The sequence below is a fragment of the Cyprinodon tularosa genome, unplaced genomic scaffold (assembly GCF_016077235.1).
Source record: "Cyprinodon tularosa strain WSP-4 unplaced genomic scaffold, ASM1607723v1 ctg147, whole genome shotgun sequence".
Lineage (NCBI taxonomy): Eukaryota > Metazoa > Chordata > Actinopteri > Cyprinodontiformes > Cyprinodontidae > Cyprinodon > Cyprinodon tularosa.
Window position 1 is genome coordinate 31,862 of NW_024038298.1, and position 14,252 is coordinate 46,113.

General features: G+C 37.4%; 1 protein-coding gene across 5 annotated transcripts in view; it reads right to left on the bottom strand.

The window, feature by feature from the left end:
* Positions 1–1,028: 1,028 nt before the first annotated feature.
* The window catches only part of sema6bb (sema domain, transmembrane domain (TM), and cytoplasmic domain, (semaphorin) 6Bb), a 203,368-nt gene continuing 190,144 nt past the window's right edge, over positions 1,029–14,252 (bottom strand). For 4 of the 5 annotated variants that reach the window (XM_038279022.1, XM_038279023.1, XM_038279021.1 and 1 more), the window contains one exon: positions 2,554–3,461. In XM_038279022.1, coding sequence (XP_038134950.1) covers positions 2,554–3,461 — 908 coding nt within the window. Of the gene's footprint in view, positions 3,462–14,252 lie in introns of all 5 variants that reach the window. The other variant, XM_038279020.1, reaches the window with a different exon arrangement.

Sequence of the window (14,252 nt, forward strand, 5' to 3'; positions counted from 1 at the left end):
GAAATGGGAACACGGATCGAGATGAGAGGCCGAGCTCACAGAGTGAGGCAATCCTCAACACTAATGACCCATTTCAGGGTTAAATGTGTAAAGGATACACTGTGCTAATGTGGCAAAAGAGTAATGTACCGGTATTACCATTAAATTTGCTTGTTTGACCTCCCAGTCTTGCTCTTGCTCTTATAAATCTCTTTAACTGCATTGCCTTGTATATGACCACTGGTGCTTGCTATATATTTATCGAGGCTATGTTTAACTGAGTTTAATTAAACACTTAACTCTTGTTCAGTCTGTCTAATTTCCTTTGGAGAAATTGTAGATCAAATCCTATATTTCAACAAATTTGTATTACAAAGATCTACCTCTACTGTCTTGCCAGTTTCTATTTTATAAGCAGCTTTAAATTTGGTTTCAAACCTGAAAGAAGCTGGACTTTCCATTTTGCATATTTTATCATAGCACAAGTTTTGCTTTGGCAGTATTTTTCCTGCAGAAAAAGTTGCACAATTTCTATTCAATCTCCAATCCTGCTGGTCTTCTGCAGCAAACATGTTTTCTATGAACATTTTGAAACCTCTCACTGCAAGCCTACACTGTGGCACAATATTTTGCCTTTTGACATTTTCAATGAGCAAATTTCTTGCTTGGAGGGTTGCTGTTTGAAAAAAGTTTAATGGCTTTTACCTGTGTTTCCAGTTCTCCTGACTGTCTGAACATTAATCTACTAAATGTAATGACAAGGCAGACAATATCCATCAGGGCACAATCACCTTTATCAGTGACAAAATGTGAAAAACTCCAGGGATGTGAATACTCTTGCAATGCAGTGTACATTAGCAAGTGTCCACACAAAGCCATGACACAGTTAGCATCTCTAAGAATAAGGCGGACCAAGATGAAATTATAGGAAGGGTGGGGCGAGAGAGAAACTGATCACAGCTGTTTCTTGCACTTAATATGAGCAACACAATGATGTAAACAAGCCCTCAGAGACTCCCTCATACACAAACCGACAGACGCAAACAGAGGTAAATACCACCTTTTACTGAACACTGACCCAGATGGATTAAAGCTAAGCATATCTACATTTGAATCAAGAACAGATGAAAGAGGACAAAAAACATAAAACATGAAAAGACCAGACAACAGAGTGAAAGAGAAACTCCACACCCAAGTGAATGCATGGCCATCTGTTTTCTTATCCAGCTTTTGTTGGGATACACACCAAGAAGAAAGAAAAGGAACGAAGCCTCATGGGCTGACCATTGTGATGCTTAGCTGTGTCCTGACACTGACCCATACCGCAGCTCTGGGCCTTAGACCCTCTCTACAATGCCCAACAAGTGATTCACCTCAACTGGTGATCCACAGGAAAGGCTTGAACCTGACTGGATGATGCTGAACTCTCCTCATTGCTGTTCTGCTACACTGTGGTGAGTCAGATCCCTAACTCTTAATTGTTATTTGTGGCCACAGTTTCTTCCTGCGCCTGGGGCACAAAGAGGCTCAGTGTCGGGCAGAGGAGAGTGAATGGAGCTCCCAAGCGGCCGAGCCTCTCTACCTCAGTCAGATCATCAGACAGCAGCAGCTCACATTCCCCTTTTTCAAATGCACTACGGAGCCCAGTGGGGCCTTATTTTGGGTTGGGCGGACTGGTGCCTGTTGATAGGCAGAAACTGTTTGTCTTCATTGTAAAGACTGATTTTATAAAAATACTTAAATTTTCTTTTTAATGTCATTGTCATTATATAGCTAATTATTGCTTTCTCTTCCTCCATCATGGCTCTGTACAGCCCTAACTAGCCACTGATCAGCCACTAAGGCTTCTGATTGGTACACACAATTAAAATTACACACAATAAATCCATCTCTTTATAAACAATATTACCATCGATTTCATTATATAGCCATACTTCACAGTTAAGACAGGATGCTGGTTGGGGTTGTTGCCAAACACACCCATATATGATGCAAGATTTCTGTCTTTTTTCAGTCATTGCCCTCTGGCAGAAGTACAATAGTGTTGTCTCATCTTATATCCAAAGTAAAGCACATGTTGTCTGCTGGATGCCACTGGCACAAGAAAACCAACAAGAGACGAAAACATGTCACCAGAAGACCATCCTTGGTGACTTGTCAATGAACAAAATGGTCCAGGGGGGTCTTTGACATTTGCCGCTGTGAGGAACATTGTCTTTTTTTAAGAATAAAACTTTCAATTATCCTTTACAGAAGGTTCCTCTTTCAGCTTGGCCCCTCTCTCTACCTTCCTATTAGACTCATATCAGAGCTATGAACTGTGGTTGGCATACCACAGATTATGAACAGAGAAATCTCTATGATTTGAGAATTTTCTCAGCCTTTACCCTTTTTTTCTCTGTCTCTCTCTATAGTTTGCTGAATGATGTCAGAACATTAAATGACAGTGAGAGAGGAGAGAAAGGATAAGGTAGGATCAGGACGGTGAGTCAAAGGGGTTGATATTTTCCAGTTATTTGTTGGCAGGAATGGGATTTTCAGAGAGCTTGGTATCAATGTTCACCCGGCATCAACTCATTGGCCACTAGGGGTGTGCTCACTGATGTTCTTCCCAAGAAGGTGGCTGAATTCAGCCAGATCTCCAAGACCTCGAGGCCCATGCACTTCTGGCCTGATGAGACCCTGGCGCTGAGCGTAATAGGGAACGCCATTGTTGCTGTTGTAGTTGAGGGCCTCATGACTCCAACGAGGCTCTCCGTAGTCCACATGTGGGGTGGGAGCGGAGACCACCCTACGGCGATCAGGTGAATCCTGTGGTGTGGCAGGATAGATATATTCCCCCGCTGAGTTCCTCAGGCTACCAGTGGGACGACTGCCTCCGTGCTCTCCTCTTTGAGTGGCAAGAATAAGGTAACGCTGGCGATCTGAGTGTGGGGGAAGCACCACTTCACCGGGGTCCTCTATCCGTACCAAACCTCCTCCTCCTCCTCCTCCATGCAGAAACTTGGAACTCAAGTAAATGACTGCATTGTTGGGACAAGGGTTTCCAACAGAGGTGAGGAAGGTCTGGCTCTGGTCCCAGTCAGTGTCTGGGAGACGCATGACTCTTTTTTGCTGCAGCGGCGTCTGCTCAGGAGTTGGCAGTAAACCTGGGTCCATCTCTCCTTTAGGCCAACCATTGGGCATAACAAACAAGTTATCTGGCTGCGAGCGCCGTCTCTCGCCTCCACTTGTTCTGGTGACACTCATCACTGACCCACTGCGACCCGGTCCCAGCATGCTCTGCTCTTTGTCGTTCTTGCGCCGGGCGCCGTTGGCACCAGAACCACGGGAGTTCCTATGGCGGTGGCTCATGATCCAGCAGACAGTAAGTCCAGAGAGAATGGCTCCTGTGGAGAAGGCTGAAACAGCCGACACCACCAGCAGGTTTACAGACACCAGGCCGTCTGGCTCCTCGATGAAACTCTCCTGAAACAGCATGCCTAAAGACAAAGAAACACAGACAGAGGAATCATCAGTCAACTGGTGGAACCATCTTAATGGTGTAAGTATTTCCTGCATTTAACTTGTGGGAGCTAATGAATAGCCAAATAAAACAACTTATTTTTTCTCCCTTCCCTCTGTGGGTGGGAATGAGCATATGTTTTTCAACCAAGGTAGCTCTGGTTAATTGCCTTCATTACATAAAGTGGATAGTGATTTTAATGGCTATAATAACTGTCTTCCTGATTGAGAATGGCTCTCAACCGTCACATGTTTGGCAACATTAGTTTTAGGGGAGAAAAGGCAAGTCTACAAGTAATGGTGAGTTAAAAATCAAATGTCTACATACAATAAAATTGACCCTGTTTACAGTATACAACAGAAGTGAGGTCAACCGTTTGGGATTTCATCTACAATAATTCAGGTACACAAAATTACATTGTGTCTAACTGCATTACATCTAAAATGAAAAAAATCGAATAATTACTTTCATAAAGAAAAGAAAATAAAAAAGCCATGGAGCAAAAGATACACACCCTTTTGTTTTACATACACAAAAATAATTAATTATTTGTATATGTACATTTTCAAAGTGAACAAGATACATAGTACCTTTATAAAATGCCTAGAGAAATGCAGCCCTATGCATTGTTTGAAAAGCTATATATTGTTTCATGCATATCATTTTACTGGCTTCACAAATGACTATAGTTGTAATCAGGAGGTAAAGAATAGCCCACCAAACTAATGATCAGAAATCTTGAGGTGTTTTTTTCCCCGAAATAATGAAACACAACATGGATCATGTATTTCTTTCCATGGCATTAGCAAAATTTAATCAGCAAATCTAAGATTAATTATATGAGTATCAATTAAATATATAGATTTTTTAAAGAAGTGGATATAATTATTTCCTGATATGATAAATATTTCATTGTACTACATTGAAGCACATCACTAATTACTCTAAACTGTCACACATCCATCAAAGTCAAGAAAACCACAGATGTCTGATTAGCTGCCTCTCACTGAGCAAGATGAGACGTCTTGGTTTTCTTTTACTTAAAAAAACTAGAAAACTATTAAATACTGTTCTAAACATGTTTCCGTTTATTTACAGCATATTGGGTAAGCATCTCCAGCCTCTAAATCTGTAGTTTGCTCTCAGAATCTTTTGAGAGCATGCGATCAGTGTTAGTCAGTAGGCGGGGCTAACATTCATTGTGCTGGAGTCACTGGCAGCTTCCAACATTCTAGACCACAGCAAGTTCTCTCATAAGCTTATTAGATATATTTCAGACCTAATTAGGGGTATAGAGGCTGGAGTTGCTCACTCAATGCACTGCAAGTAAATTTTAACATGTTGTTGAAGTTATTTCAGAAATTATCAGCAATAATATTGCCTTTAAAATAATAAACAAAACACCAAGAAATAACTTGTTACATCTTTGTCAGTGAGAAGCAGCCAATCAGATGTCAGGTTTTCTATGCAAACAGCTCTAGACCCGCCTCCTTTACTTTAATGAATGTGTAACATAAAAAAAAAGCCATGGCATGCTTCAGTGAAAGTATAAAGTAATCTATTACATCATGAAATAATCATACTTACTTATGATTAAATATATTAATCACTATATAGATAATTAATTCTATATCAATTTCCATCCATCCATCCATCCATCCATCCATCCATCCATCCATCCATCCATCCATCCATCCATCCATCCATCCATCCATCCATCCATCCATCCATCCATTTTTGGACTGTTGGAGGAAGCTGGAGTACCAGGAGAGAACCCATGCATGCATTGGGAGAAAATGGAAACACCCCAGGAATCAAACCCAGGACCTTCTTGCTCCAATGCAACCGTGCTAACTGTACAAACCTTGTAACCCTGTATTTATTTTCTGTTTTATTAAATCAATGATACATAAAAAAAATGATTCCATAAGTTACCTATTTATTGTGTTGTGGCACTTGTCATTTTCTATATCAGTGTTTCCCAAATGGGAGTTAAGCGTACCCCTAATGTTCTGCGTGAGCATTGCAAGGGGTACATGAAAATATGTTATTTCTTAGATTGTAAAGTAAAATGGGGCTCTGATCTGTTTTGCTTTGTGGGGACCCAACTGAAAAAAGAAACAAGCTTTTATCAAACAAAAAGTAAGTTTTTCTCAAATGTTTGAATTCACCTTCAGCTGTGACACACATCCAAACCAAGCAGAGGAACAGACTGGCTCTAGAGAACAGTCTGGGATCAGCTGTTTTTCACATTGAGCTATCGGAGCTCAACAAAGCAGCTCAGGTGTCTTGATGAAAACAAAGTTAAACTAATTACGTTTTTTTTTTTCTTTAGATTTTACGGCACTAGGGGCTCGTTTTTCCGACAGTAGGCTGACAGGAAAGGGGGTATGAGAGAGAGGGAGAGACATGCGGGAAAGGACCACAGGCTGGATTCGAAGCCGGTCGCCCGTGTCGAGGACTAAGGCCTCCGTACATGGTTCATGTGTACTAACCACTGCTCCACCTACACACCAAACTAAATAAGTTTAATTGAATAATTAATTGAAAAATGCAGATCAAGAGAGTTACTCAGAGGAGCTCCAGTTTTATAAATACAGGTGTATTATATGATTTTATTTTGCATTTATTTCAATTCCTTACTAACTTCCAGGCAACATATCTATATTTTTTTTTTTAATTATTTGAGATGGAAAGCATAAAATTATAAAGATCGAATTCTCAAATTAAAAGATTAAGTAAAATAGTCTTTATTTCAGTTATTGTACATTTCATTTTTGGACATTCATCAATACTTTTGACTGAAAAGGGTACTTATGGTAAGACAAATTGCCCAAAGGGGAACACAAGTAAAAACATGCTGGGAAAGACTGCTGTATATGCATGAGCTAAAGGAATTTTTTTTATCAAAGTTCAGAGCATTTATAATGTGATGATGGGCAGTGCAAATTACTTTGTAAAATTATAATTTCTTTCATATCAATCATAAAAGTACAAAAATATTGTAAATCCAAAAGTATTATCTTTGAAGATAGATGGCATTCATCCTGCTGAGGAAATATAACTATTACAGTAATATAAATGGTAATGAAACAAGGGACATGTGGTTACAGGAATACTGTAGCATTAAGATCAAATGCTGCTTTCACAAGTACTACAATTACTGTGAGCAGTTTAAATTATTTCAACCTCTTAGAAGATTCCACTAGTTCACTGTAGAACATTTTTATATAGTCAATTATGTTGGAACTATTTTGTCTAATGTCGAATCTGTACAATTTTGGTTTGTTTTAGCTTAAGCTTTTTTTTTTTTTTTTTTTTTACAAAATATTAATATGAAAGCATTTTTTATTATTTTACTGAAATAATAATTAACTGCACTTCTGTAAGCCAAGAAATATGTAAAGTTATATGTAAATATGTTAAGTTTTTTAGATAAAGGACAACAGATCTCCATATGAAAGAATGTTTTATCTTTATATAAGTGTATTTAATGAACTCTATCTATGAGAAAATGCTTATGAATTATTGAAGACATGCATACAGTGAAACTACAGGACGGGCGGCCATGGATCAATTAGAAAAATGCCAGAGGAAGAAAAAAAATGTTTTTTTGGCTCAACAAGCTCCTGGGACCAACAGTGGCGAATACAATGAGGCTGTGCCAAGGGAAGCAGATTGGAGAAAAGCAAATGAGGAAAAGAAGAGTGAGTTAGAAAGAAAGAAGGATAGATAAACAGAGAGAGAGAGAGACAAAGAGTTGCCTAAAGCAAACTTAAGCATTTGGGGCCCTAGACAAACAGTAGTAATAGTTGCTAAATTACAGCAGCAATAGCAGCAGAGGCAAAGTGTCTCCTCAAGGACAGGAAAATAAATCCTTTTTCATAGAAAATTAATGGCTGTCATTAATAGGAATTGGAAACCACTTACTCACTAACACACTATGCAAAAGCGAGGCCAGAGCGTATGAGAAGGAATTAAAATCTGTGAGAAAATGATACTTTTCTAAATAAACAAACATTATTTATTTTTTTTATTTGATGAATATATTTTTAATGGGGACATGGGGAGTTGTTTGTGTAGAAGACCGTGCAGTGAGAGTCGGCCTGGTGGGTAATTAATGTGGCCTGTGGCTTTGTAATGTAAAGTGTTACTCTAGACTCATCGACATTAAGCTGAGGAATGGTAGATTAAACCCTATGAAAAACCCTTAAACCGCTGTGCCTCACCAGAGGTGATGTTATACATTTTAAACCGTTAATATGCACAAGAAGGAAGCTCGTAAATTAATGGTGATACTATATTTATGGGACCATATTTGAGAGTGAACAAGGGAAACTGCAATGACCAAACCAGCAGGTGTAACAACAGAGTGAAGAATAAGCAATCTACAAAATCTACAGAAGCAGATTCAAGTAATGTAAATATTATCCTTAATGTAATTTAGTGTAATTACCGTAGAAGCTCAACGATATACAGAGATACTGCTTAGGATTCAAACCACAGCTGCATCCTGTGGCCTCAGAGCTGCTTGAACATCTCTAATGACAACAGCCACATATAAAACAAAAAAAAAGTAAAAACCAACTGTTTGAAATGTAAAAGAAACATCAAAAGCATGATAGATTTCTTAGTATATTTAAAAAAACTGTTAAAACAACACAAGTCAATAAAAAAGTTAAACATTTTTTTGCTTAAACAATAAGCTAAAAATCTAAGATTGAGAATCATTGTTTCTGCCTGTAAAAAATACAATATAATTCTTGATTTTTTTGTGTGTCAAAAAATGGTGCAGACAACGCAATATATTCTTTCAGGGTTCCTTGTGTAATTTACAACCATAGAAAAAAAAAAACAAAAGACACGTGATGCAGAGTTTACCCAAACATAAAAAAGCCGGATGCAGAGTGAAAAACTCTCAGTTATTTATTAACTGTCAAATATCTCCGCTGATCTGTAGAGCCAATGTCAACTTTAAAACATTTATGGGATCTTAACTGGTTGTTCAGGTTCAATCAAAAAATAAATTTCTAGTCTAAAGTGTACACATAGGATAGTAGTTATGCATATGAATGTGGATATTTGTAATATATTTAAACTTCAATGTTTTAAGGAGATTGAATCTATTAAAACATCAAATGATTCTTAAACAAGTACTACAATTGTCATTTTTCCTCCATAGGGTAGCATTAAAAGCGTGATTTCTCTGGGGGTTGGGTTGAGGGTATGTATGCATAATTTTGATTATATGAAGATAAATCCTGAATAATATTAAGACCATATGTCTCATTCTAGTTTAGAACTATTCTAAACTCTCCTATATAGGTCGCTTTATATAAATAAGTCCAGAATTATTGTGATTATTTCTGTGTAAAGAATCATTATTCACAACACAGATGCAGGTAAAACTTCTGCTTGAAACTATATTTTTTATTTCTTTTTCAGCAGTTAAAGATAAAGTGGAGGATTTTCGTGAATTTTTTAAAAGACCCGCCCTCTCCACTTTAAAAAAAAAGATGAACATGCACAGCCCTGTACCCGATCCTCAGAGGGAACGCCTATTAAACGCGTCTGCACAAGGAGAAATGGGCTTATGCATGTTCAAAAGTTGCTGTTTGCATCGCTCATACAAGCTCACTTTCAAAAAGATTTGCAATTTTTCCACCACCAGTAAGTGAAAATTGGGGACGAGCAAGTAGGACAGCCTTACATAAATATATCACCAGAATGATTGACAATTAGGAAGACCACTTTTTTTGTTAATCCACCCATAAAAAGGACATCCGACCTGCACTATACCTTTAACTAAAAAAGTGAAAATCAGGGGAGAGTCTGGAAACATATCCAGCATGTTTTATATTCTTCCATTCCAGACTCATCCACCTTTGGAAAGGACTGGAGGATGTTAGGACAGCAGGACCAGAATATTGAATCTAATAGCCCTATAAACATTTCATTTAGTTTGGGAAATTTCTAGATAGATCTTTTTCTAGATAGAAATTACAGAGAAGAAAACCCTCTGTACAGTATTTGTCACTTTTCCATCTGCTACAAAAAGCCTTGAGTCTTCATGTTAGAACCACAGCTCTTTCCATTGACAATGTTTTTTTTAATATATCAGTCTCTGTATTCAAGTACAATATTGGACATATTTTGGTGGTGGATTGAAAAAGTTTTGCACTGTTATTAATGTTCATCTCAAAAGGGGGGAAAAAAATCACATGTAATAACAGCTGAGACGCTTGCTGTCAAGTATTTATATTAAAAAAATGTCAACATCAATAATTAACGCTGTCTCAAGGATATTTAAATTGGTAAACGATGTCTGTGTTCCTTTAGTCAAGCTTTTCACAGCTGAACTTTTTTCTTTATAAGCCTAAGGCGTAACTAAAAGCCCAACAAAGACAGGACATTTATTAAGCCATTCATCCATGCTACACTAGAAAAAAAATCTGAGTACCATTTTCTAAGAAAAGGCTACAGTATGTAGCAAATTTTACAAAAAATGTTTTCTTATCAACAAAAGATGTACTTTTGTTTTGCTTGTAAATTTTACTCAACCCATATTTTTCAATTACTGTAGAAAACTTAACCTAAAAGGTATTATTTTGCATAGTTTTATTTTTAATTAATATTTAAGCACATTTGACTCAACTTATCTAAAGCTCAACTGTAAACTACTTTGATTCATTTTAATCTGGTCAGATTCAGTTACTGTGCATTAGCTGATTAAAACAAGCAAGTAAACATCCATCTTCTCCCTCTTATTCTGTCAGGGTTGCTGCTTATCTATGGGGGAGAGGCTGGGTACACCCTGGACAGGTTACCAGTCTGATGCAGGGCAACAAAGAGACATTCAATCATGTACACACAATAAGAATCTAGAGAAGCCAATCAACTTTACAGTCATGTTTTTGGACTTTGGGAGGAAGCCGGAGTACCCGGAGAGAACCCATACATGCACAAGGAGAACATGCAACATCCACACAGAAACACCCTGGACTGAACTCAGAAACCTCTTGCTGCAAGGCAACATTGCTACAAACTGCGACCCATGCAGCCAACAAGCAAACTTTTCTATTTCTGACCTAAACATGGTCAGGCTAAGAACAAAGCATCAAGTTTACTCCTAATAGCCAAGTAAATCTGTGAAAGATATAGTGGAGGATGTTCTTCATCTGCAGCAACTTTTAAGCAGAGCGTTCACGAGAAGAAACATGCTTGTGCATGTTCTTACACATGTTCAATAGGCGTTCCCTTTTAGGAGTGGGTACAGAGTTGTACATATTAAATTTATTGGTCTTTTGATGGATATAAATTTCCAAGTAAATTCTAAGTAACACATTAAATAAAATGTGTCATTTTGAAGTAAAGACACTAGCATGGCTATAGGCAGTAAATTTTAGATAAAACAGTAATTTCAACCTTAGCAGTAAAATTAATATTTACAGGAACAAAAAGTAATTTTTTCGGTGTATGTCACTAATGATTGCACTTCAGAGCTCAGACAAAGCATCCCAAAAGCTGTCAATACAAATCAACGTATTTAACAAGTTTGTCTTTTCCATTGATTGGAAGCTGCCGTAAATCAATAGGCCATGTTGGTGAATCAATATCCTTCCAGCTCTAATTAGTCCTTTATTACCGGCCTGATAAGCTGGGTGATCCGCATGGAAGCAAGTTGTAGTTTCTGCTTGTTAATGATGTGGCAGCAACATTTCAGCTCTTCCCATCATTAGAGAAATCCCTCTGTGCATTTTCAGTCATTTTCTATCAGGTTATTAAGGTGAAATTATGCTAAATTTGGCTTTAATTCACTCTTTTTTATGATGCCATGACCCTCTTTCCCTAATTTCATTTTACATCAGCTCTCTATAATTTCAGCACCACTTCTGAATATTAATTTTCATGAGAAAAAAAAACTCCTGATGTAGTAGGTCTGGGCTATTACAGAGCATTTAGTAACGTGTTTGTTTTTTTTTTTTTCTATTAAAGGCTTCCCTAGATGGTATGCTTTTCTGAACTGCATGATCCAAAATAACTTGAAGTTATAGAAACCTCTTAAAAGCTTCCTAAATATTTTCTAATCATTATCATTAATAATCTTTCACATTGTGCATCTGGAGTTATATTTGAAAATATCTATCATATATCCTTAAAAACTACCATAAAGAAATGTTAAGAGGCCATTAATGTAAAAATATGCTTGAAAATGTAGTTAGGATCTTGGCAGGATGTAAAGGGCCTTGCCAAAGTATTCATATATGTAATTTACATTTAAAGCAGCAGTCTTTTGAGGGTCGTCTTGACCAGCTTTGCACATATTGAGAGAGCCATTTCCTAACCATTCTTTTTCACAAAACTATGCAACCGCTGTTAGATTGACTGGAAAGTGTCTGTGGACAATAGTTTTTCAAATAATGTACTAGATTTTTCAATTTAAATCAGGAGTGGATCATGAGGTTTAATCCTATTCATTATACTGTAGCTTTTTAAAGAATGTTTAGTCTTCCTGCCGAATTGAAAGTGCTCACATGCCTCAAATCCTTTGCAGCCTCTAGCATGAAATTCTCCTGTACTGACCTGTATTCAGCTTCACACTTCATCATGGGACATAACTCTGACTGACCTTCCTGTACCTGCTGAAGGTCTCCAACACCACAGATTGATCCAACCAACACTGTTTCACAAAAGGAATGGTTCGTTCAAAGTGATTTGCAGGGTTAGATTTCTGAGAAACCAAACACAGTGGTTACATTTCAAATATGACAGGACCCATTTGTTCCACTTTTTTTCAGTGTCTTCTGCAAAGCTTGTGCAAACAGAGTCATGTTTACAAAAGAGTTTTGCATTATGAATAAATTTAATAAGTCACTTCCCCTAAAAAGCCCAAATTATGGACTAGAGGATGAATACTATCTGAGCCGTGAATCTTGACATTTTTCAAAGGAGAACTTAACTACATCCTAATATGACGGACTCGCAGTTTGGTTGGACGACCATGTTTTGCTAGGTGAGCAGTTTAGCTTTATCCTTGATTTTTATTTTTTACATTGTTTAAGGGCACAAAATGTTTAAAGGACTTTAGGACAAACAGAAAAACTACAGATCTTGAACAAATTGGTGAAGAAAATTTAGCTTATATTCTATGCTCAGTGGAGAATGGCGATGTGAGTAAATCAGGGGATTAGGAACTACTGACGAAGAAAGCAAACAAGCTTACTGATGTAAGGTGAATATTTAACAGAAATGAAGCCGAATTTGACCCAAGGTACAAGCTAAGTGGTGGGAGACTAACACTGATCAGAGAGAAATAAATCCAAATGCTCAAAGAACAGAACTGGACTGTTGTCCCTGCTGCCCTCTAGGAAGAAGCTTCGCAGCATCGATGCAGGGCCAGCAGATTCTGCAAAAGTTTCTTCCCCACCACCATCAGACTGCTGAACTGTTGAAATAACGCTAAATCATGTCACAGACTCTGCATCACACTGATAACACCAAACCAAAAATACTGCATAATTTGTACCATATATGTGTTATGGTCTCTTATGTTTAATGCATATTGTACACTGTCTGTACACTGCTCACCTGTGGACTTCATATAGAAATATCTATCTGTCTGTCTATTACCTGTGTCCATTCATTAAAACGGCAAGAACTCACCTCTGTCTCTCTGCCTTTGCATTTGGGTCCTCAAACCTCAACCAAACATTGACAATATATTAATGCTCTGAACGTTCATATCAATGCGTTTTTTTTTTTTGCACCATGTTTTTTTTTCTCCCACGGTATTAACATTTGATCACTGCTGCACTTTATGGAATGGAAATGTTAATTTACTGTCAGAAAAGCTTTACTAAACGAAATATCGTTTTTCATACACTCTGTGTATACAAAATGACAATGAAAGTTGTCTAAGTCTATAAGAACAGAAAGAAATGAACCAAAAAGGAATTAACCAACACTATTCTAGCAATAATGAACACAGAGAACAAAGATCCTTGAATATGTTGGATTTTAAAGCATGTTGTCTCTTTAGGACATTGCTTTAAAACCTAACTCTGTCTTTTTTTATAATATTTTCCCTTGCCTTACTGCTATGTTCCACGGTCTTCATAATGCTATTGTTGTACAAACCTCTAAAGCATTCCCAGCATGGCTGCATTTATACCGACACTAAAACCTTTCTCATATTATTTTCTGATTGTTGACTCCCATAGTTAGTTATACTGCACTTTATTTAGGGATTGTATCATGTATCATGGAGTCATTTTCATTCTTCTTCACAGCTATCCACAACTATTTGCAGGTCTGCAATATTAAGACCCAATGGAATACATTAGTAAGTTGAAGTGCTGAGACATGTGGAAAAGGTGGTTTCAGGGGTAGCAAAAATTTGCACGGCCTTGTAGCGGTTTTCATTGTTTCCTTTTGTACCGTTTATTTTTGGGATACTCTATAAAACTTGGAACTCAACGCTCACTCATCTGTCACTTTGAATTGAAAAAGCTTCCTAGCCTGATAAACCATTTGTGAGATTAAATGTGTATTTTAGTCTGGCCCTGATGAATGAGACATTGAAAGATTGTTAATGAGAAAAACCCGTTGTCTTTCAAACAATGTTTGTGCCTATTGGCCAATGCTCTGACCAATGAGTGCAACTGACTGTGACATAGTAAGCGCGACAGAAAGCTGGTAGGGGAGTGTAAACAAACCGCATGTGAAACAGCTGTCGGTAAAACGGCGAATACGTCCTTCTCAAAAATGA